The sequence below is a fragment of the Arvicanthis niloticus genome, chromosome 1 (genome assembly GCF_011762505.2).
Source record: "Arvicanthis niloticus isolate mArvNil1 chromosome 1, mArvNil1.pat.X, whole genome shotgun sequence".
NCBI lineage: Eukaryota > Metazoa > Chordata > Mammalia > Rodentia > Muridae > Arvicanthis > Arvicanthis niloticus.
The window spans coordinates 144,291,414-144,315,022 of record NC_047658.1 but is presented as its reverse complement, the minus strand read 5'-3'; the positions used below and the strand labels follow the sequence as shown (position 1 = coordinate 144,315,022).

Sequence of the window (23,609 nt, the reverse complement as noted above, 5' to 3'; positions counted from 1 at the left end):
TTTTATTTGTTTGGTTTGGTTGTTTTGTTTTGTTAAGACAAGGTTTTTCTGTGCCCTGGCTATCCTGGAACTAGCTACATAGACCAGGCTGTCTCAAACTCACAGCTATATCCCTGACAAGTGCTGAATTGTATGCACGATCATGCCTGGCTATGGCCTTTATTTTGTAAGTTATAAAAATACAATAGTCTCACTGAAATGGTCCCTATTTCAAAAGGTGCTAGTGTCTCCTGAGTTCTGTCCAAGATTCCAAACTGCAAAGGAGGTGTTGTGTACAGTTCTTGGTAGGAGAACATCAATATATATACATAAGCATTTATTACTACTGATTTACTACCATTAATCTACAATATAATAAAATTCACAGTCTATATTTTTTATGTCTTTACATACTCAAAATCATCACCATCTGAAGGTTAGGTTATCACCTACCTGCAAAGTATCTGCAAAAATTACGATGAGATTCTTCAACTCCAGGACAAGGTCAGGGTCAGTGCAGTAAGACTGCAGGGTGGAGGTCAGGGGCAAATGAAGATGCACAAAACAACAAAAACAGAAGTTAAAAGTAAAACATGAGAACCTGAGACTTTGTCCTTAAGATCTGGGTTAATTAGATTCAGGCTGCTTTCCTCTCCTCAGTATGTTTAAGAAAGGACTGTAACAGGACACATAAGACAAGCTCTCCGTGGGAAAAAAAAAAGGGGGGGGATGCTTATATTTCAGTAAATCTTTACATTTTTGAAAAACTAGTTAAAAACTCTAACAGTGGTCTCCATTACACCATACATTTCTAGTTCCAGTATGTATCTATGCTCAATCTTAAAAAGACATGTTACCTTTCCCAATGTAAGAATGGCAATTTAAGTTGTTCTTAGTAATTTGCCAAAAAATTAATACTTTAAAAAAGACAGAGCAATTACTTCAGTGTCTCCTTTTAATTTATTTTTTTATTTGTTCACTTTACATCCCAATATCAGCTACCCCTCTTCTCTCTGCACCTTCACTCCCTGTTCCTCCTTCCCTTTCTTTTTTAAAAAGGAATAGCCCCCCTCTAGGTAACACCCTGTCCCACTACTACCCCCTCCAGGAACACCATGTCACTGCAGGACTAGGCACATCCTCTCCCACTGAGGCCAGATAAGGCAGTCCATTTAAGAGAACTGGATCCATAGGAGGCAGGCAACAGATTCAGGGACATCCCCAACTCCTGTTATTGGGGACCAAGCTGCTCATCTACTACATATGTGCAGGGGGCCTAGGTCTAGCCTGTGCTATTTCTGGTTGGTGAGTCAGTCTCTGGAAGCCCCCAAGGGTCCAGGTTAGTTGACTCTGTTGGTCTTCCTGTAGAATCCCTGTCTTCTTCAGGTCCCCCAATCTTTTTCCCAACTCTTCCATAAGATTCCCTGAACTCCATCTAATGTTTGGCTGTGGGTCTCTGCATCTGTTTCCACTGGCTGCTAGATGGAGCCTCTCAGAGGACTATTTAATTAATTCCTATTAATTTGATTTAGTAGGAATATGGCATAACTGCATGTACTTGGAGCTGATTTCAATATAAATCATGATAAAATATATCATTCTTAGACAGGGCTAGCTCAGTGGAAGATCACTTCCTTGTGTGCATGAGGCCCTAGATTTCATTCCCAGCACCCCCAAAATATTTTAATTACCAAAATATTTTTAAAGTTTTATTGCCAATGTATCAAAAAATCTATAAATCTATAATCCTAATAAGCATAAATATAATATATTCATAATCTAAATATCATAAAATTCACCTTTTCACTTATTTTAAATCTTAATTACCAATTATAATAACTGAATACAAAATTTTAAGTATAAGGCTACTTTACTGAAGGCAAACAACTAAAACTAGTTATTTCCACTAAGGGCATTAATAAGGTAGTTGACTGTTTAATTTTTTTCCCATTAAAAATGATCTCTCATTATATAGAGGTTTATTATTTCAAACTGTAAAAATTGCAGATTTTTAAAAACAATAAATGTTCTTGAACCAGCTCTGCTGAGTTTTAATAGCAGGGTTGATTTTGGAAACAAAAAAATCTGGAATAATTAAACCCCTTTCTTCACAGTGCTGCCTGGTGAGCTAATGAAGAGGTCAGTGGAGACTAATGAGACCAGCCTAATTTCTCATTTTCTGTAATACTCGAATAAAAGTGTCTGGAGAAGCCCCAGTCAGCTCCAATACCACAGCTCTGTATACCCATAAAGAACTCTTGATATTACTACTTACAAATCTGAGCAATTACCTAAAAATGCAAAGTAATAAAGGTGCAATTTTCCATATTATACAAATCAAATTAAATTATAATCATTAATGTAACTGGTCTGACTTACTGAGTGAGCTCTGAGGACAGCAATTATCTTTGAGAGGGCCATGTTCCAGAGTTCATCAGTGTATGCCCTGGTTACTAATCCTTGGGTCACATGTAAAATGTGATCTTCCACAACAAAGAACCTAAAATAGCAATTACCCACACAGCATGTGTTTAGGGGAAAGGGAGAAAGCGCAAGTAGAAAATAATTATTTCTGACTTTTAACAAACTTGAATAAAATTAGTAAATAGTTTCTTCCATATTAGATACATACCCTACAATTTGAGTGAAATATCTTCTATAGCCATCAACTGTTTCATGCTTCAAATGAAAAATAAAAATCAATTTAAACCAATAAATACAGTAACATAAAAGTTTCAAGTCACTATAACTTGATTCATAAATATTTATTGAGAGCCTACAAAGTTCTGCTTACTAATTAGGTATCAAGGATATACTTGAAAATAACAAAAAGTCCTTTCTCTCGTGGATTGTACATTCAAAACATTTTATTATTGTGTATGTGAATACATGGCATGTATCTGCGTGGCCATGAGTCACTGTAGGCATGGGGAAGTCAAGACAACCTCATGGAGTTGGTTGCCTCCATCCACCTTTATAAAAGGCAGAACAGAGATAAGCAGCTTCCCCCACTGCGTTGCCCTGCAGGCCCTCGTGAATGTGTATCCAAAAGGAAAGAGGTAATAAAATGGTAAAAGGTAAACAGAACCTACTTCTGACTGCTTGGCGCCAACGTATCTTCCATTTGGCTAATATCTCTCCATCCTACCCCGTCCCAGGTTCTAGGCTTACCCACTATGATCTATTCTCACAAAACTATCAGGTGATAGAACTCAAATAGCTTCGAGAACATTATATCCTCTACCAAAACCTTTTAAATTCCACCAGTAACACTTTTATGCCATTTACAGCCCAAGTCAAATACCGGAAGAATGGGCTGGGGTGTGGCTAGGGAGACAGCCATGGCTAAAGCCTTGCTCGGCAAGTGTGAGGATCAGAGTGAAGGTAAAGGCTGTGCAAACAGGCAGTGGACCAGTAACTCTAGCCTCAGGAGGAAGAAAAAGGGATCCCGGAGTAAGCTGGCTAGCAAGACTAGCTATAGCAGTGAACTCTGGGTTTGATTAGAGACCCTCCTGCAAAGAATAAAATGAAAGAGAGATTGAGGGTAATTTTCCCACATTAGCCTCTAGCCTCCATAAATGCTAGCACATACATGCACGCATTCACACACACACAAGCAAGCAAGGCATGTGTGTGCACATATGCACATGCCTGAATATGTTTCAAGTAAGTTCTAGGTGATGGCTGGTTATAACACAACACAGACTGGAGCCTCATAGGGGACTGTCTGTACGTCTGGTTAGCTGTGGTCATTTCTGTGAGGATTTGCCTTGATTGCTTCATTGTGGGAAGAGCTGCTCTAGGAGTGGGTGGCACTATTTTCTGCACTTGAGGCCTGGATTTTCATTCATTCATTCATTCTAAAAGACAGGGAGTGGAGCTCAAGCATGCCTGGATCTACTCCTCTCTTCTGCGTGGATGTGATGTGACCAGTTCTCTCAAATTCCTGATGCTGCAACCTGCTTCAATGGACAGTAACCTGGTTGTGGGCTAACATAAATCTTTCCTCCCAAGTTGATTTTCAAGTTATTTATCATAGTAACTAGAAAAGAAACTAAATGTATTCCATAATTGTGATTAAAATTTTCAAACATCAGGGTCTCTTTCAGTGAAGGGAGTAATGATGATTAATACTTTCTGCTAATTATTCATTTATTCATGTTTTTGTTATCTGTGTTACATTTGTATTACATTTACTGATATATGTATGTATGTTTCCATGTATGGAGAACATCTGTAAGAATCTCTTCTTTCCTTCCATCCTGTGGGTCCCAAGCCTTGAACTCAGGTCATGAGGATTAGAGGCAGGTGGCCTTATCCTCTGCGTTAATACTTTTTAACTTAAAAACAGCATTAAGGGCTGATCAGATGACTTGGCAGGTAAAGGCCACTTGCCACTAAGCCTATAATGTGAGTTCAATCACCAAGAATCACATGGTGGAGAGAATCACCCCTAGAAACTATGCGGTAGAGAGAACCAACTGCTTTAAGTTGTCCCGTGACCTCCACACATGCACTGTAACACACACATACACACACGCACATGCACACACACGCACATACACATGAGAGAGACAGAGAAGGGGGGATTTTATTTTTACTTCATGTGTCTGTTTGCTTGAGTGCGTATCTATGCATCACGTGCATACAGTGCCAAGAGCACAAGCAGGTGGGTGCTAAGACCTGGGACCTCGAGATGAGCAACCAGTTCTCTTAACCTCTGAGCCACCTCTCCAGCACACTGACTTTTCCTTTAAAAAGTCTTTAGCAGAGTTGTCTCGGTGGCAGACTCCATTCAGTCTTCTTTGAAAACATCTGCTTGCCCTTCTTTCACTAGATACTAGACCCGAGACTGACGTGACTTCCCTTCAGAACTGGGGATGCTCCAGTCTTCCTATCGGATACACTGGAGACATGTCAGCCCTCTAAGACCTTCTAGGAGCTATTTATTTTTGTCCCCTGCTAGTTGATGTGCTGCTTGGGACTGAACTCAACCGCGTGCCAAGCCAGCCCTCCATCACTGAGCTCTGATACAAGTATGTCCTGCATAATTACCAATCAAGACAGAAAGATGTGCATGTATCTAGCCCTAGCTATATCTCATAAAGCTTCCGCATGCCTCTTTGCAGTGAACTCTCCTGCTGGATGCCTGGGCCTTGGCCACCACTGACTCCATTTTGTCCTATAGTTTTGCCTTTTCAAAAATTTCAATTACATGAACCACACTGTACCAATTTCATATATCTCAATGTTTTCACTTAGAATGGTGTTTTAAAAATATATCCATCTATATTTGTATGTTCCTCAATAAATCCAAGCACAGTAATATGTTTATTCATAATGATGTAATCTGTCTACTACTGAGTTCACAGAGACTGAGGGCAGTTCTAGGTTTTGTTATTTATGAATAAGGCTACTATAAACATTTACATATGAGCCAGTGTATAAAGATACATTCTCATTTCTCATGAGTGACTACCTGAGGAGGGAGGTCCTAGGATTGCACAATAATTTGCTATTACAAATTGCAAAACCATTTTCCACAGTAACAGTATTATTTTTATACCCACCAGAAGTGTAAAATAATTCCGGTTGCTGAGCCCCACCATCCTCACCAGTACCTGACACTGTGAATCCTTTTAATGTAAGGCATTCCATACGTATACAGCAATAATTCCCCGAAGCTTTCATTTACATTTTCCTGATAAAAATTTATACTGAACAACATTCTCATGTGTATGTACATTATCTGTGTATCTGAAATAAAAATATCTATTTGAATCTCCTTTTTCTGTTTTTAAAGCTGGTGTTATTCATCATTAATCGTTGAGAAGTTTTTAAATGGTTTTATCTCCTGGCCATCTTAACAATGGGCTGAAAGCCCTCTGAAGCCCCAAACTGCAAGTAAAGCTATCATCTCCTACGGGAACGGCTGCTTCCAGTGCTCAAGGCTTGACCCCAGAGTTACTCAGAAGTCACTTTCCTATCCCACAGATGCTTTTAGGATGAAAGCTGCACTCAGTGCCTCATCAAAACTGCCTGAGCTTCAGCCTTCATGTAGGTCACAGCAGACAGATGCCCTGTGGTATTGTTTCATGTATAGTGTCTGTGAGTCACAAACGCATTAGTCACGTCAATGTCACCACAGCCAAAGCTTCTGCCAGATCCTCAGGACATTTAAGAAAAATCTAATTCTTTTTTTTTTTTTTTTTCAAAAAAAAAAAAAAAAAAAAAAAAAGTCTATCCTGAGGCTAGAAAAATGGCTCTGTGGATAAGAGCACTTGGTGCTCTTACAGAGGACCTGAGTTCAGTTCCCAGAACCTATGAAGAGACAGACAACTACCAGCTTTTCCAGTTCCAGAGGATCTAACACCTTCCCCTGGCCTCTGCAGTGACTAGTACCCCTAGTCACATGTGCAGACCTACCTCTGCCACATATACAAAACTAAAAATAAAAACACAAAGAATGTCTATCCACTGTGTTTTGTTTTGTTCAATGTGATCACAGAGCAGTTTACCATATTATCAGAGACAAATTATCACTCCCTGACATTTTGCTTATATGTTTTTAATTCAGTGTCTATCTTTCCTAATAGAATGTAAACTCACGAGAGAAAAGACTGACCCAGTTTTGCTCACTATTGTACACTCGGCACTTAAATCAATGACTAGAAATAGTAGGTGTTCAATAAATATTTATATGTGAATGAGCAGTGATCCATGCTCAGAAAACTAAAGCCAGGTACAGGTGCAAGCACCCTGCCACGGGCACAGGAAACCACACTCACCACACTTGACTGCGGCTGCAGAACCAGCCGTGCCTGCTTCTTCCTTTGCTTCCGGTAATAATTTTCAAATGTTTCTTCATCACCCTAAGGAACACCAGGAGAATGATGATCGTGATGGCCTCTCCCACCTCCCACCTCCCCCCTTCCCTTCCCTTCCCTTCCCTTCCCTGCCCCTGCTGAGACAGCTTTCTTCATCCTCTGGGACTTATGTTAACTTTCCAAACTGGCATGTATATGACAAATGGCATTTCACACTGGAGGTCAAGAAAAAGGAGTTGGCATTATAGCTCAAAAGTAGCAACTTTATTTGGAAGTTGCCTAAATTAGATGTTTTCCTAATTTATAACTTAAACTTTACAGGCTTCTCACTGAGCAAACTAAAATATGGTTCTCAGTGAAAGACGTTCAACAAGTAAAAGCACCTGTCAGACTACAGCCTGCCTCTCTCTCCATGCCAGCCACACACTGTCAGAGCATCCGAGATACTACCCTCGTCCAAGGCTGTCAGAGCATCCAGGATGCTGTGCTCGTCCAAGGCTGTCAGAGCATGCAGGATGCTGTGCTCGTCCGTCTACTTTAAAGCTCCTATATGCTCTCCCTGAGGGGCAGGTGCTAGCTCACATTCTCTCTATGACGTTTTTACTCGTCTTTCACGACTCTTCCTGGATGTCATAACCTTAAGAAAGCTTCCCCTAGTGTCCCAACACAGGCTATTTTCAGTTATTCTACAACAATTCATACTTCCCTCCACTGCACCATGCAACAAATAAATGAACTTTGTTAAACACAAGTACACAGACAGACACACTCTAGTCTCTCTGCTTAATAAGAATTCTCTCAGTTAAAGAAAGTTGGGAGTCACCATCTCTTCTTCATCTAAGACTCCAAATCAATAATAACAACAACAAACGAAAAGAAAATTTAAAAATAGAAAAAAAAATTTGAGACTGGAGAGATGGCTCAGTGGTTAAGAGCACTGACTGCTCTTCCAGAGGTTCTAAGTTCAGTTCCCAGCAACCACATGGTGGCTCACAACCATCTGTAATGAAATCCAATGCCCTCTTCTGGTGTGTCTGAAGAAAGTGACAGTGTACTCATATATATAAAATAAATAAATCTTTTAAAAGAAAAAGAAAAGAAAAAAATTTCAACAGAAAAGTTTGATTTATTTTCTTTATAATTAAGTAGCTACAAAACCATTACTCTTTTAACTGTCATCTGAAATCAATTCATAATGCAAACAAAACTGTAAGTCTCTCCTAGAGGGAGCCTTCTAATGTTCTTGTGCTCCAGCCATCGAGAACTGCAAAGTGACTGTCACCGAGTGTCCCGTTTTAATACATTAAGTGAGAATGTTTTACTAAAAGTCTGAAAAAGTGTAGAGGATATGACACGAAGCATAATATAAAAGCTAGAATTTTAAGATGAAGTGTTCCAGCCTCATTTAGACAGAGCCAAGCACCATGTGTTTAAGGACCAAGGGGAGCTCCCACACACACGCTGACGTTCATCCCTTCACTTCTGAACAACTTACGACTCAATTTTACTGATTTAATAGATTCTGTCCAGGTGTATTTTCTAATGTAAACTGTTCTGATGTTTATTTTCTTCCGGAGCTTACAAGGACTTGGATGTTCAAATTATTATTTTACTTCAGGAATAAATTATTCTCATTACTACTTAATGGATCCAAATAGCATAAACATGTGCTATGTTCTAATAAACATAAAATTTGTAAAAAAAAAAAAAAAACCCACAAATTTATAATCAGAGTTAGTATCTTTTATATTTTATATAATTAAATATGTTTGATTTTCTCCAATTTTTTCAGGTTAACATTTTATTATTAATTTAATGGTTTTTACATACTTAATGTTTATTGCTATTAGAAGTTAAATTCTGAAGTTTTCTACCCATTTATTCTGTTTTGGTTTGTTTTAACAAAGCCTTGCTGTGTAGCCCGAGGGAGCTTCCAACTTTGCAGCCGTTCTCTTGCCTCTGCCTTCTGAGGGCTCAGAGTGCAAGCACACACTACCACACTCGGGTGGAACCGAACATTCTAGTAAGGATTTTACTGTATTAGCAACAAGATCCTTTTCCCTTCAAACTCTACACTATGATTTAGGGATTGCAATTTTTTTTTAATGTCCTTTACTGGGAATCACGAAACCAGAAAGCTATCTACTAAGAAGACTTCCATAAAGTAAGAGTGGTAAGAAAAAAAAATCCCCCAAAATAAGCAAACCACAGCACAGAAATCCATGAGGAATGTTATGAAACAAGACAGAATGACTGCTCTAGAAGTCTGTAATTCCTTAAAAAAAAAATGAATCCAAATATCTGAATGGATGAAATGCCAAATAATTCATGGGAATGTCTTTATAATGACCAATGACCTCAGTAAAGGGTTAAAGCAAGAATTAGATGAAGGGATGTCTTCAGCCTGGAGCCTGACGAATCAGCAACAAGAATGAAGAATTCATCAAAGAACAGAAGTTGGCAATGTAAACATGGGGGATGAAAAGTTCAATAAATCAAATATCTTAGTGGAAAGTGCCACCAAGAGACAAGACAGGACAGAGAGCACCTAGCAATGAGGAGACTCGACCATAGAACAGAGAGAGACTGGACCGCAGGACAGACTACAGCAACAGGACAGAGACTGGGGGGCACAGGACAGAGACTGGACTGCAGGACAGACTACAGCAACAGGACAGAGACTGGAGCACAGGACAGAGACTGGACCGCAGGACAAACTACAGCAACAGGACAGAGACTACAGCAACAGGACAGAGACTGGAGAACAGGACAGAGACTGGAGCACAGGACAGAGACTGGAGAACAGGACAGAGACTGGAGCACAGGACAGAGACTGGAGAACAGGACAGAGACTGGAGAACAGGACAGAGACTGGAGAACAGGACAGAGACTGGAGCACTGGAGAGACTACAGTGTCAGGACAAAGAGCACTGGTCATTGAGTAAGGTTGAGAAAACCTCAGACAGCAATAAAGTAAAAAAAAAAAAAAAGTAAAAAAAAAAAAAAAAAACCACATAAGTATGACCAGAACTTTCAAGAATTCTCAAACACGATCAGAAGAACAAGCCTAAACATTCATGAAGAAGGAACTGAAGAGCAAACCAAAGGCACAGAAAATACTTTAAAGAAAATACTACCAAAAAGAATCCCAAATGTAGGAAAATATATGGATACCAAAGCATGGAAGAAACTGGAAGGCCTCAACAGACATGACCAAAAAGAATCCATCCATGACACATTATAGATAAAATGTTACAACAATAGGCTAAGAAAGACTGAGGAAAGTCACAAGGGGAAAATGCAAACTTGTCACAAAAGCAAACCCACAGAATTACATCAGAGCTCTCAGCAAAACCCCTCAGAGCCAAGGAAGTATGGCGCAATCTACTTGAAGCCCTGAGAGTAACTGTCAACCAATACTCCGTACCCAGAAAGAGCATCTTCTAAAATTGAGGAAAAAATAGGAAACTCTGAGATAAACACAAACAAAAGCAATCCACGGCTACCCATCTAGCAACACATGCAGTACTGAAGCAACTGCACACACCAAAGAGCAGACGAACCTGTAAGAACCACCAAGGAATCAAACACATCCAACTCTACACCCAGGACTTCACACATGCTACAAAGACACTCTACAGCAGAGCTACATCCTCAGCCCTGAACTGCATCTCCATAAAGTGATTATTTAAAAATAGCTAACTCCTTCACTCACAGACTGGGGCCTGTTCTGAGAAATGGGCCGAAGTCGTCCTTCTGTGAACATCAGAGGGTGTACTTACACAGACCTAGATGATACAGACTGCAATACACTTAGCATATCAAAAGTACATGATCGGCCAGGCGGTGGTGGCACACGCCTTTAATCCCAGCACTTGGGAGGCAGGGGCAGGCGGATTTCTGAGTTCGAGGCCAGCCTGGTCTACAGAGTGAGTTTCAGGACAGCCAGGACTACACAGAGAAACCCTGTCTCAAAAATAACCAAAAAAAAAAAAAAAAAAAAAAAAAAGTACATGATCAGCAAGCCAGCGGTGGCGCACGCCTTGGGCCTCCAGAGAGCAGCCTTCTTCTCGAGTTCAAATCCCGATGTCTCTCCCTCTTCCCGAGTGACTCTCCTGCCTTGTCTCATGAGAAAAAAAAAAAAAAGTGCATGATCACCCTAGGTCTACACAAGGTCAGAATCAACAAATATACTCACCAAAGCAGAATAAATGTGTAAGCATCGGTAAACAGGAGAAAAGTCAACGAGATCTTGAACAGTTAAGACCTGAAAAATAAATCTGTTTTTTAAAATGATAGGTTAAACTATTAGATAATACCGAGTTAACAACAGACAGTGATTCACAGACTTTCATATTAATTCTCCCATAGGAGGTGTACACTATAAACAAACCCCATTTCACTCCACTTTGGTGTTTTTGTAGCTTATTCCTTATGTGTTTGCTACGGTTGCTGACTATTATAGATTACAAAAATAAAAATACCTTTTCCCCTATACTGGGAAGAGACGCCACCACACCCTGCACATGCTAGGCGGGCACACTGCCACTGAGCTACATCCCCAGCTGGAAACCATATCTATATCACACTGGGTAGCCTAGCAGAACACTGCTGTGACAGCTACATACTCATTACTGCTGTGTTCAAAGGCAATTCATGAGTTTACACTCTAGCTTTAAACAAAGTTCCATCTGAAGCAGTAAACCCACGATTTCCACCACTGCTTCAAATGAGAAACTCTCACTATTTTCCCATGGACCACTAAAAAAAAAAAAAACAACAACTCATAGCTACTTAAAATTAGGATTATCAATTTTAAGATGCATGGCAGCTTCTTCTAGAATATATAAAAATTATTCACATTATATTATAATGCAAAAAAAGTATTTCTCAGGATTAATTAAAAATGTTATAAAATCTCTCAAACTTGAGAAGTTTGTGAATCCTTTTATAAAAAGAACACATTTCTATTCTCATAAATCCTAAATAGATTATCCTCTCTCACTTATTAGGGAAAAACTACAAACACAAAATATAGAAATAATAAGAGACAGCCAAAGGAAGAGGAAACAATGCACGTGCCCTGAGCAATGGATTTACAGCCCCACAGGACTCTAATGCTACCAACAGTTAGAGATGTGCAAAGCAAACAGGGGAAACTGAGGTAAAAATGGTCTGTTTCTACCATCCACAGCGCCAAAGGAGAAAAGAACACAGACATCCTTTAAATATTAAGAACAAAAATGTCAATTTTACAGTGTCTCATATTGAAACTATGCTTGCAATTTGCATATTATCTCAAAATTCAACCTAAAAACCTAATTCTATTTGTCTTCAATGATGACCTAGAGAGAAAGCAGCCTCAGCTGCTCAGTGATTTCTCAGAATGAAATGCAGCACAGGTTGTCCTTCCTTATAAACGTTTATAGCAGGGCCTTCTTCAAGCACCTCATCACTGAGCTACCTACGTCCTTAGCTCTACTTTTAAAACCACTCATTTGAAATAAAGGATTCCAGCTGGAGAGATGGCTCAGTAGATAATTGCTTGCCTTGCCACTCAAGCGCAAAGGCCAGAGTTCAGATCCCCCGACCCACGTGAATGCCAGATAGGTGTGGCAGGCCTCTTGTAAACCCAGAATTCCTCTCAAACTGTGGGAACAAGGTATCTCCAGAACTAACTGGTGGCTGAGCAGTTCTGAGTTCACCTGAGAGGCTCTGCCCCAGTGACTAAAGCAGACAGCGACCAAGGGCCTTTTTGTCTTCAGCCTCAGACCTCAACGTGCACTCCAGCTCCAAAGCATCCATAATCACACAAAGAGACATATACAGATAAATTATAAAAGTAAACATTTCAAAATATTAATAGTAATAACACAAGGTAGACTTGTGGCACAGTGAAAAACTTTAAGAAACAATAGAATGAAATAATAAATTTGGATAGAAAAAATTAAAAATTAAAGATAATTTCAAGGTTTCTAGGCAGTTGAGACTTTTAAAAAAGGGATAACAACTAACAAGGCTGGAGAGATCACTCAGTGGTTAAGAGCACTGACTGCTCTTCCAGAGGACCAGGGTTCAATTCCCAGGACCCACATGGCAGCTCACAGCGTAACTGCATTTCCAGGGGATCTGAGCTTCTCATACAGACATACATGCAAGCAAAACATCGATGCACATAAAATATAAATAAATAAATAATTTTTTACAAGACGACAGTTAATCACAGATACCCCCTCGATTGTTCAACATGTAGGGAACAAAAGGCTATGGAGTGCTCACCCCAAAATTGGACATCCTTTCACATCCCTCACCCCAAGGCTCTGGGATCCTTGTGGAGGAGTGAGTGAAAAGACCGTAAGGGCCAGAGGTGGTAGGTATGGTGTTTCCAGATGTAGCAGGGCAGCTGCACATATGAACTCACAGCAAGTGTGACAACATGCACAAACCCTATGCAAGCTCTAGGCAGACAGACTCCCAGCATAGAAGGCAGACATGCAATCCACTTCTAACTGAGGAGCTACTGGCATTAGGCAGCTGCTGGGAGAGGGGGGAGGCATTTTGCTTGTTTTATTAATGATGTGATCTCTGGTAGGTTAACCACAGGCCAGGGTAGGTCCCATCCCCAGGACTAGCTCAGCAACACAAAACGAATCAGTGGGAAAGGAGGAAGAAAAAGGAAAAGAAGAAGAAAAAGGAGAAGGAAGAAGAGGAGAAGAAAGAAAGGAGGGAGGGAAGATATAACTTCAAAGTCAGTGGGAAGGGACAGGGGAATTGAAAGGGTATTAAGGGGAAGAGCTGGGTGGTGGGCATGCTCAAAATACACTTCATGACGTTTTAAAATATTTAACTAAAAAATTTAAACCTTAACAGAGGCTACAACAGAATTACTCTGTAGCACCTCAATACAAATTGAAATAAAATGGCAGCACATTGGGGAGACAGCTCAACCCGCAAAGTGCATACCGTAAAAGCATAAGGAACTAAGTTTGGATCCCAAGAACCCACACAGGACTCGAGGAGTGGCAGCATCCAACTATAATTCCAGCACTGAAGGGAACAAGTGGGTCTCTGAAACTCATTCCCCAGTCAGCCTAGCCAATCAGAAAACCTGAGGGAGGCCTCAATTAGATGGTTCAGGGCTTGTCACACAAGCTCGACCACCTGGGTTTGATCCCTGGAACTCATGTCAGAAATGGAAGGAAAGAAACAACCCCACCAAGTTGTCCTCTGACCTCCATACACCCACTGTGCAACACACATTCTTCCTCAAGTCATTCATGTGTGTGTTTGTGTGCACGTGCACAAACGTATACACCCACACGCATGCACACACAAAATTTAAATTCAAAAAAATTAAGATAGAAAATGATTAGGAACACACCTGATATTCACCTCTGGCTTCTACATAAATAAACATGCACTCACATCCATATGTACCTGTATAGTCACGTGCACATTAAACAAACAACACTACACATATATAATATAATATAATATAATATAATATAATATAATATAATATAATATGGGAAGCTATCTAGAGTCAGACCAAATAACAGAGTCAAACATTATGTAATAAAAATTTGTCTTAGCTAGTTCAAATGCCACTACTAACAAGGAGAATGAGAGACTAGATTTAGTTTTACTACTAATTCTGCCAGTCAGCTATGCTCTGTTATCTATAAACACATAATCTGCAGTATATCCTGTTTGTCTATTATTATGGAGTCTAAAATTCTAGACCACTCGCTGTGCACTATGCACTGATGAACATAAATCGATTTGCACACAGAAGACACAGCACTTTATGAGGGAAGAAAGCATTCGGTAACAAAGGCAGGAAGAAACCCAGTACCTCCTCGTCATTCTCAGCCTCCTCCTCAAGTGCGAGCTTCAATACAATGTCATTCTTCTCTTCTAGAGTCCTGTCATTGTTTACGCGCACAGTTTTCCCAAACCTCATGTTATTTTGCTTTTGCAGAGCAACGCTGAAGGTCTTCTGCTGCTGCGCCTACTCTCAGGAGAACAAGGTTCAGATTATTCCAAAATTAGTTCTAGTCAAAACTGATTCAACATGTGCTATCTACCCATCCATCATCCATCCATCCATCCATCCATCCGTCTACCTAACCACCCACTTATATATTTGATAGACTCTTGTTACCTCACCTGGCTGAACTGGAATTCACTATTTATCACACACAGCCTGGCCACAAACTTGAGATCTTCTGCTTCAGCTTCCCAGGTGCTCGGTTTATAGTTGTCTATCACCATGTGCAGTGTTTAAAAAAATTTTTTTTAATTGTTCACAACATATTCCTTTTTTATATAAGATTTTTCTTATCTGTGTCAGCGGTGGAGGATGCATGCACTTTGGGGTCACACTCAAGCCTCTTTCCTTGAGAATCCTGTTTTATTCTGTTTTACTGAGATGAGATCTCTCACTGGGACCTGGAGCTGACCAAGTGATCTCCCCACAGCTGCCTTCCCAGGTCTGATATTGCAAGCAAGCGCCATGTCTGGCTTTTTTATGTGGGTTCTGAGGATCAAACTCAGGGCCTCGGGCTTGAGCAGCAAGCCTTTCACCACTGAGCCACCTCCCAAACCCAACATTTTCTTATTATTTAAATGTAGGTACAGGATCTGTAGCAATGCCCTCTTTTTAATTCCTGATTTGTACTTTCTTTTTCAAATACTCTCACTAGGGATTATCACGTTTATTTGAAAAGATTAAGATCCAATTTTTGGCTTTCCTCACGTCCACATTGCATTTTATCTTTTATTATGCTTGTTTCTGATCCTATGATTGAACTGTGGGTTCTAATTCTGACTGTATTTTTAATATGTTTTTAAAAGAAACAGTTTGTGGGGGGTGGAGAAATGGCTCAGCGGTTAAGAGCACTTGCTGCTCTTGCAGAGGCCTAGAGTTCAGTTCTCAGCACACACATCAGGCAGCTCCCAACCACCTGCAGCCAGATCTTCAGGGACAGCCCTCTGGCTGCCTCAGGCATGGCACTCACATACACATACCTATATAGAGACACGTGCAACACATCTTGAAAAACAAGATCAATCTTTTAAAAGAAACAGTTAGGACCTTAGCATAAAACCGCTTCCACTTCTACGGCTGACATTTCTTTTTAAGGCACGTCTGGCTAGAACACAAGAGTGTAAAGCTGTGTGGAGGTAAGGGCCGAGCTCAGCTGGTGAGGGACTCAAGGTCTCAAATTAAACTGACTTCACTTAAATTCTTAAAATAGCTGTAAGTCCAAAGAAAATACTGGCAGAAACCACCTAGAGGAGGACCAGGGATCACAAGGAAACAGTAAGCATGAGACACACTTTACATCTGGATGAACTAAAACATCAGGCTCACCTGCTTCATGGCTGTTTCACCTATTTTGTCAGAATGCTTTCGAATGCTTTCCAGAAAGTCCTTGAGATCAGACATGGAGATGTCTTTGATATCTTCCCGGAGTTTAGGAAGTGTGTCCATCATGAGCTGACAGAAGCGGTACTGGCTAACCCGGGGAAAATACACGTTCTCTAACTGTTCCATTGTCTTAAGTGCAGAATAATACCTGCGAGAGGTTAAAAGGGCAGACACAAGGCATCAGAGAACACACATGGAGAGAAGCAAGTTCATCAGCTTGCTCACACATAAGCCACTGTGTGTGTGTGTGTGTGTGTGTGTGTGTGTGTGTGTGTGTGTAGCCCAGCTTGGAGGCAAATCTTAATTTCTAAATACTATTATTTTCTAAAGGAGCCCAGGTGTGAGCAGAAAAGTGCATTGGGAACCCTGAGCATCTTACTATACAGTAGGAAAGCACACAAAATCAAATGACGAACAAAATTTGTATCCAAATGAGGATACAAACTGGTCTGTGGATTTCTCTCGACAAAATGGAACAATCTGTTCATCAAATAGAATAATAAGGTAACGTGTTTGTTTCTTAAATATTCATGACTTCACAGCAATAATCAGAAGAAGAAGAAAAAAAGAAGGAGCAAAGAAAGCAGAGACTGAGGCAGGACAGAACCTGCCTGAGACAATCCTTACCCAGAAGACACCCAGAGGCCCAGATGAGCAAGGAAATGGTGGAGAGATGGAAGAGAAAGAGAAGCAGAAGGATGTGTGCACAGTGAAGAGAGGCAGGCAGGAGACTCGAGGACAGTGAGGAACAGCCTGAAATAAGCAGCCTGTGTCACCTAAGGCCATAATGATGTTTTGGCCCCTTGGTGCCTCTGAGGGTCATGTCTGGGTCCATGGCCCTGCAGCAGTAGAGGGTGGGGGTGTTACCACCAAAGGCCATGCAGACATCCCTAGTCTGGGCTGCTGTCTGGGGTCATGCTGATGTCCAAGGGCTGTGGAAAGCTGGCTCTACCCCTCACCAGCTGCAGCATTTTGGAGAGCTAGCCACACCCCTTACCTGGGCAGCCTGGGAGAGCTAGCCCTAAGGCCCTCACTGGCAGCAGCACTCTGGAAAGGGGGCTGGCAGGTGTGCTGGCCCTGAGGGTGTGGGAACAAAAGAGCTTTCCCTGCCCACTCCTTGTTGGCCTTTCCTGGTGTGTCAGGGGGTTGGGGAGGGAGTGCCTCCACTCACTTTGAGAGCCGGCCCTCCACTGTGCCAGCCCTGCACTTGGGAGAACAGCCTGTACCTTGCCTGGGTAGTACAGTAGAGCTAGCCCTGGCGGAGGGGATGCCAGTAAGCCAGCCCTAGGGCTGTACACCCCTCACTTGAGCAATGCTGGAAAACTAGCCCAGGTTGCCAGGATGCAGATCTGGCAGGATGACTAACTCAACTACCACACAGGCTCAGATCCAGAGCTTTGAGTTGGCCCACCCCTACATGTACCCCGCCTATGAACTACTGGAGCAAGTGATGGGGCCACTCCTGCAGATCCAAAGCTGCAATCTCCGTGACACAGGGCAACAACAGGATATCTGAGAAGTCTCAGCGAGGATCCAGTATGGACAGTGTAGCAGAAGTCAGAGTCCTCAAACTAGACCAATGACTCATTGCAATGTACATTTGCAAGTAAGGATATGTGGACAAAAGGGTATACTGTGTGATACACCATGACACACTGCAGCTCTAGCGAGATTTGTTAGTTTATTTGTCTGTCTGTTTTATTTTGGTGGGGAGGTTGCAAAGGCAGATATGGAAGGGTGAAGAAATGAATGGGATTGTTGTGCATGATGTGAAATTTACAAAGAATCAAGAAAAAGTGTTTAAAAAAAGAAGAAAAGAGAAAAAAAAAACAGAGGTTAAAAACAGAAATCCCTTCTCTACACTAAAACAGCCAGTCATAAGTAGTAATGGAATAAAAACACTTTTAAAAGCCACTACTTCATAACTCCAGTGAGAAATCTTAAGTTCTCAAACTACTGGGTGAAAAGTTATTAGGAAACATGAGTCAAAGTATTTACTAATTACTACTCATTAATTGCAATTTTTTCAGGGGCGGTGTTTCAAGACAGGGTTTTGCTGTGTAGCACAGGCTGTTGTGGAACTCACTCTAAGACCAGGCTGGCTTCAGAATCGGGGATCCACCTGTCTCTGCCTCCTGAATGCTGAGATTAAAGGCATGTGTCACCATACCTGGCTTTTTTTTTTAATTGCAAATTTTTAAAAAACAGATTTGGTAATCATCTCCTTCACCAAATGATCAAATGCAACAGTCCAGGGAAGAGCTGACAGGAAACACCTACTGGCAACAAGCGTCGAGAGGGTGAGAGATACCCAACACCACTTACATCACAGACTCACAAAGCCATCCTATCTAAATATAATCACAGAGAAACCAATTTCAGTGTCGTAGGCAGCTCTGAGAGCTGACCTGGACTTTTCAGGAACTGCAAAGGAGAGCTGGAGGGCAGGATCCTCAGAGGGGTGGAGCCTCACATCTGCAATCCAGCACTGCAGAAGCTAAGAGGGTAGGACCACCGCAAGCCTAGCTACAAAATGAGTTTCAGGCCAGCCTGAGCTACAGGTGAGACCTGCCTCCAAAATAATGGTTACTGAATTTTATTTATAAATAAAATGGATAATAAAAACCATTTTTTCCAGGCAGAAAAGAAAATATAAGATATTTGGGGGCATAATGGGGAAAAATCTGATTATAATTATTAGATTTTATCATTGAAAAAAGAGATAAAAACCCTAAACTGGAAAGGAGTTAAGAGTCCCTTGAAGACACTTTCCACATGTTCACACTGAAGGTGTGAGTGCTGGTGAGTCGGCAGAGCTCTGCTCTATGAGAACTGACAATGAAGACAGGGAGGGTGATCCCTGCTAGGCTTGTGGGGCTGGTAATTGGATGCTTCGTTGCACCAAGCAAAACCTTTTTCAAGTTTAAGATATGGGAACAAATAACACAGAAGAGAAACATGCTAATAGTTTATGAACAAAAGGCTTATCTTTTCTGACTTACTATATTTAATAAGGAAAGATCTATTGCACAAATTAATACAAATTGGCAACGCCTCCTGAAATTCCAGGTGCAGCACTATAAAACAAGGCATCTGCTAAGTACCGATTTGTATGTATATTATGGTATAATAATTGTTTATACATAAAGAAAATTATTTCCCCATCCACTTGTTGTCTTGTCATTTTGGTTTTTCAACTTTGGTGTGTCCTTCCCCCAGCCTTGAGCAGGCCTGAGAGACCTTGTTTACCACAACAGACCAAGTGATAGGATCCAGGTGGAGTTATCCACCTTGGCTTCTTGAACTTAGAAGAACTGCCCCTCTGCCCCTGGGCTTGCCTTGAGATATCTCCGGCCTGACCAAGAACGAATTATCCCACCCATCTCCGGTTTAAACAAGAAAGGGTTTGGGCGCACTTCCCCTTTAAATTGAGAGCTGAACATTAAACTTCTAGCCTTGATCAGAGAACTTTATCTTGGCTTCATCTCTTCTCGACCTCCATCCCCTTTTCATTCCCAGCCCCCCTTTCAGGTGAACCCAGTTGATCCGTGCCGTGCCGCAGGTGGCTTACACTTTGGAACTGTTCGTTTTTTAAACATCTTAAACATCACTTTATCAGTGCTCCCATGGCAGTTAACACACCACCTCATACTGCCTTTCAGGACACGTTTTCACGTATATTACAAAGCAGAAGGCAGAGGACACTGCCCTGGCTGTCGGCTCATGGCCACCTGTGCTCTGCCTTCAGCCCACATCCTGCAGCAGCCCCTCATTACGAGGTACCATGCTAGTGAGTTAACAAAACTCTGACTCCTTTTGGGTTGACTATGTAGCCTTCATCAATACTATCGGTCGTTTCTATCACTTGTAAGGGACAAGGGCTCATGACAGCATGCCTACTGCTGCTTTACTGGGTGATAACCGTAAGCGAACTGTCTGAAAAGGTTAGAGGTAAGGTGGAAAGCACAGCTCAGACTTGCTGTAACCCCCACTGAGCCTCTGAGGTTTAAGGGAGCAGAGAAGCCGACTCACCTTTTCATGCTCATCTGTTCCTTCAGCTTACTGTACATCTCCAACACTGCATGAAAAACAACACTTTAGCCTTCTAAGAAAAGTATGTTCGACATAACGAATTCATTAGTCTTCTCTATACTACCGGGTGGATAGTTAACATTTTCAAAAAAAAAAAAGTTATATGCATTAAATTAATAAAAATCATTTAATTTGCACATAGTGAACTTCATATACATTAACATTCACTTGTATATACTGACACCTGCAGTGAGAGAGGAACCTGGCAAAAATTATTCTATTCAGAAACTACTAACATCTCTTTTCAGAAGTGAAATTAGAGAAAGAAAACTGAGAGAGACTGGGATTCATCTGTCTCAACGTAAATAGCACAGATGTAATACAACTAACTCCACAAGAAAATTTACACAAAGAAAGAAAACTGTCGAAGTCAAATGCTAACAGCAGAGTGAATTACAACAGTGGAAACGGACCCAGCAAAAAAAAATCTTTATTTATTTCAACCCCCTCTACGAGCCCCCAGAAATATAATTATTCAGTAAAACAATAAACTTTGAGATGTATTCTAGTATCTTCTACATTGCCTGGCACATGGAAAAATGTTTGTGTTGTTCGTCTAAGGGTGAGTTGGGGAGGGGGCTGGTTCTGGGTGTAGCAGTGGAGAGCATTCACACGTGCTCGAGGTGCTGTGCAGATGTCTGTTACAGAGCCCACTGAGGCATGGGCCAAATCCACCTGTCATTCCACCTTTAAGCTTATTATATAAAGTGACAATTGACAAAGCCTTCAATGAAGGAACTGTCTCTGTAGCTCATCCAATGTCTCTAATGGTGGCAGAGGTACTGTTAAACCCCATTCAAAGTGTTTCTCAACCCGGAAACCTTTACAAAACTGGCATTTTACTTATTCAAGGTTAGTATGTAAATCCCTGGTCCACCATGTACCCAACTGAGAGGGCTTCTATGAGTTCCAAGAAGAGCTATTCTCATTAGTGAGAAAACAATAATACATTTATCTTATCCAATACAAACTACTGACAATATCATTTATATTCTAAGCTAAATTTGTATCACATAGTGTACAAAGCATTCTACTTCCCTGGACACGGAGGCTTAGGTTTCTTCTAAAGAGAAAGCACAGTAAACCAGGCACTGAAATGGACTTCGCTGACAATGCGAAGAACAGAAACAGTATGTGCCTGCTTTGTTTTGTTTGAACAGGAAGCATGCAACTTAAAACAAGAAAATACTGGCTAGCTCTTCAGAATTCACGTGATGTCCCAGTAATATCTGAGTCTTTCCAAATACAGGAGGAAAGACAAAAAGGGGAAAGGCCTACCTAGCATTTTTGATGTGTTCTTACCTTCTCAGCAAAATAAGACTGTGAACAAAGCAAAATCAACCTGTTAAGTAACAGAATAATGCAAAAACCAGACGTAGAAAAATTAGAAAATTAGATAAAGGCCAGAAAAATGTAAAGACACTCTCCCTGAGGGGAAGTATGCTAAGGAAAACACAGACAGACAGACAAGAGGTAGGGTGGTAGTGGGGTGACCCAGATGGCCAGCTATGCAGAGAGGAAAAGCAAAGATGTTTAGGAAAACAGGGGCAACCTGGGAACGTTTACTTTCTAAAACTCATAGAAATCCAGAGAACAGAGTAAACATGAAGGCAAGCACTGTGGCTGGGAGGCGACCACAGTGATTTGTAATTCCCATAGTAAAGATGACTACATGGTACAAGCAAAATGTAACTTTACCACAGCAAACATCATACGAGACCTAAGGCTGACTCACCTGGGAGGCACAACTGTAATTTCTCTACTACGGTTGTAATATTTCTCTGCTGAATTCTACACCGAATAATATCTTCTGTTTGCACTATCACCTTAGAAAATAAAAGTGTTGACAACTTTAAACAGTTAAATGGCCTCCACACACTGAGTTCTCTCCCTCCTTTCCTCCCTCCATCCACCTTCCATCCATCCCTTTCTTACCTCCTTTCCAGCATCTTGAAACCTTCGGTTGGTATCAGTAACCTGCACCTTAAAAATAATTTCACCTTAGTTAGACAAACATGGATAAAGCTGCCCTGATGTAACAGCTCACCCTTGTAATCAGATCATGCTTCATGAGAAACTCAGAACAAAGAAATGCAAATTCAAATTAACTCTACAGCTTGAACTTGAGCTTCTGATTGAAAAGAGCTTTTGTTAACTTCAATTGGTTATGACAGTTCTTTTTAACAGATTCTGTGGCAAACTTCTCAAATTTACTCAGGATTTTTGAACTTTACTTGCTTTTCTGAGTCTGTCAAACAATTCAAATCACTGACCCAATTGACCACTGGTCCCTCTTTGACAACTTCAATGAGGTCTATGTGCCATTCACTGTCACAGGAAATGGCGATTGCATTTTATGGTAATTAAACATTCATACTTTCTGAATGCCAACCCTGGGAGGTTGATGAACATCAAACACAGACATCTCAATCCACAGCAACATGTTCAAGCTGCAGGTGCAGCCGAAGCTCAGCTTGGATTTTCCCACATACTAAGTGACTCATTAGGTCATCGTATGAGGAAGCACATTCTCATTTATTAAAAATCTCATTAGCTGCAGAACAGAGGTGCTCAGTGACCTCATGATGCTGTCTCTGGTCTCTTGTTATCTGAATATCCTCCGCATGATCGTTTTTCTAATCACAGTCTTTGCATTCTGTCTGATAAGCACTTTAAATGAAAAGACAAGACAAGTCATATAATTATTTTATATTCTGACTGAACAAATCCAGACATAGTTTTAATAAGTAATGCCTCTGATGTGGCAAAATATGGAGAGAAACTTACTTTAATAAATTTTTCAATATAATTAAATAACAGCATGGCAGCATGAAATCCTTTACAGTAAATTTTCATGACATTCGAAGATAGCTTTTAACAGCATTGCATTATTGTCTTTTGAAAACCCTGAAACTGTAAATACACCCTTCATTGTCTATCTCCCTTCTGAAAGGGCAGCCAATGGCCCATGGACCACGGTATTACATTATTTAGTGAGAAGAAAAGCAGGGAGTAGTTGAAGGTATTCCTACCTTCAGTTTTTCCGCATCCGCCCTTACTTTGAGGAGTTCTGTAATGGCATCTACAAAGCCCTGGTGGTGGAAGTTACACATTTTTTCAATCTCCTTGTCGTGATTTCGGATACAGGCATCTAGCTTTTCCATAAACTTCTTGTGTGCGTTTGGCTGGCCATCATACACAGATCTGTATGTGTAAGAAAACTAAAGTTAACGTCTCGTCAGCCAAAGGTTCTCCTACGAAGCTCACAATCTACAACA

At 40.9% G+C, this 23,609-nt stretch overlaps 1 protein-coding gene across 3 annotated transcripts in view; it reads right to left on the bottom strand.

The window, feature by feature from the left end:
* Exoc6 (exocyst complex component 6) overlaps positions 1-23,609 on the bottom strand; it is a 146,297-nt gene that overhangs the window by 85,399 nt on the left and 37,289 nt on the right. For all 3 annotated transcript variants that reach the window (XM_076919887.1, XM_034518665.2, XM_034518677.2), the window contains 11 exons: positions 23,364-23,535; positions 22,267-22,314; positions 22,067-22,157; positions 20,272-20,317; positions 16,183-16,387; positions 14,662-14,817; positions 11,005-11,073; positions 6,768-6,851; positions 2,612-2,658; positions 2,359-2,479; positions 433-504 (listed from right to left, as the gene is read on the bottom strand). In XM_076919887.1, the coding sequence (XP_076776002.1) occupies positions 433-504; positions 2,359-2,479; positions 2,612-2,658; positions 6,768-6,851; positions 11,005-11,073; positions 14,662-14,817; positions 16,183-16,387; positions 20,272-20,317; positions 22,067-22,157; positions 22,267-22,314; positions 23,364-23,535 (1,111 nt within the window). The remainder of the gene's footprint in view (positions 1-432; positions 505-2,358; positions 2,480-2,611; positions 2,659-6,767; positions 6,852-11,004; positions 11,074-14,661; positions 14,818-16,182; positions 16,388-20,271; positions 20,318-22,066; positions 22,158-22,266; positions 22,315-23,363; positions 23,536-23,609) is intronic.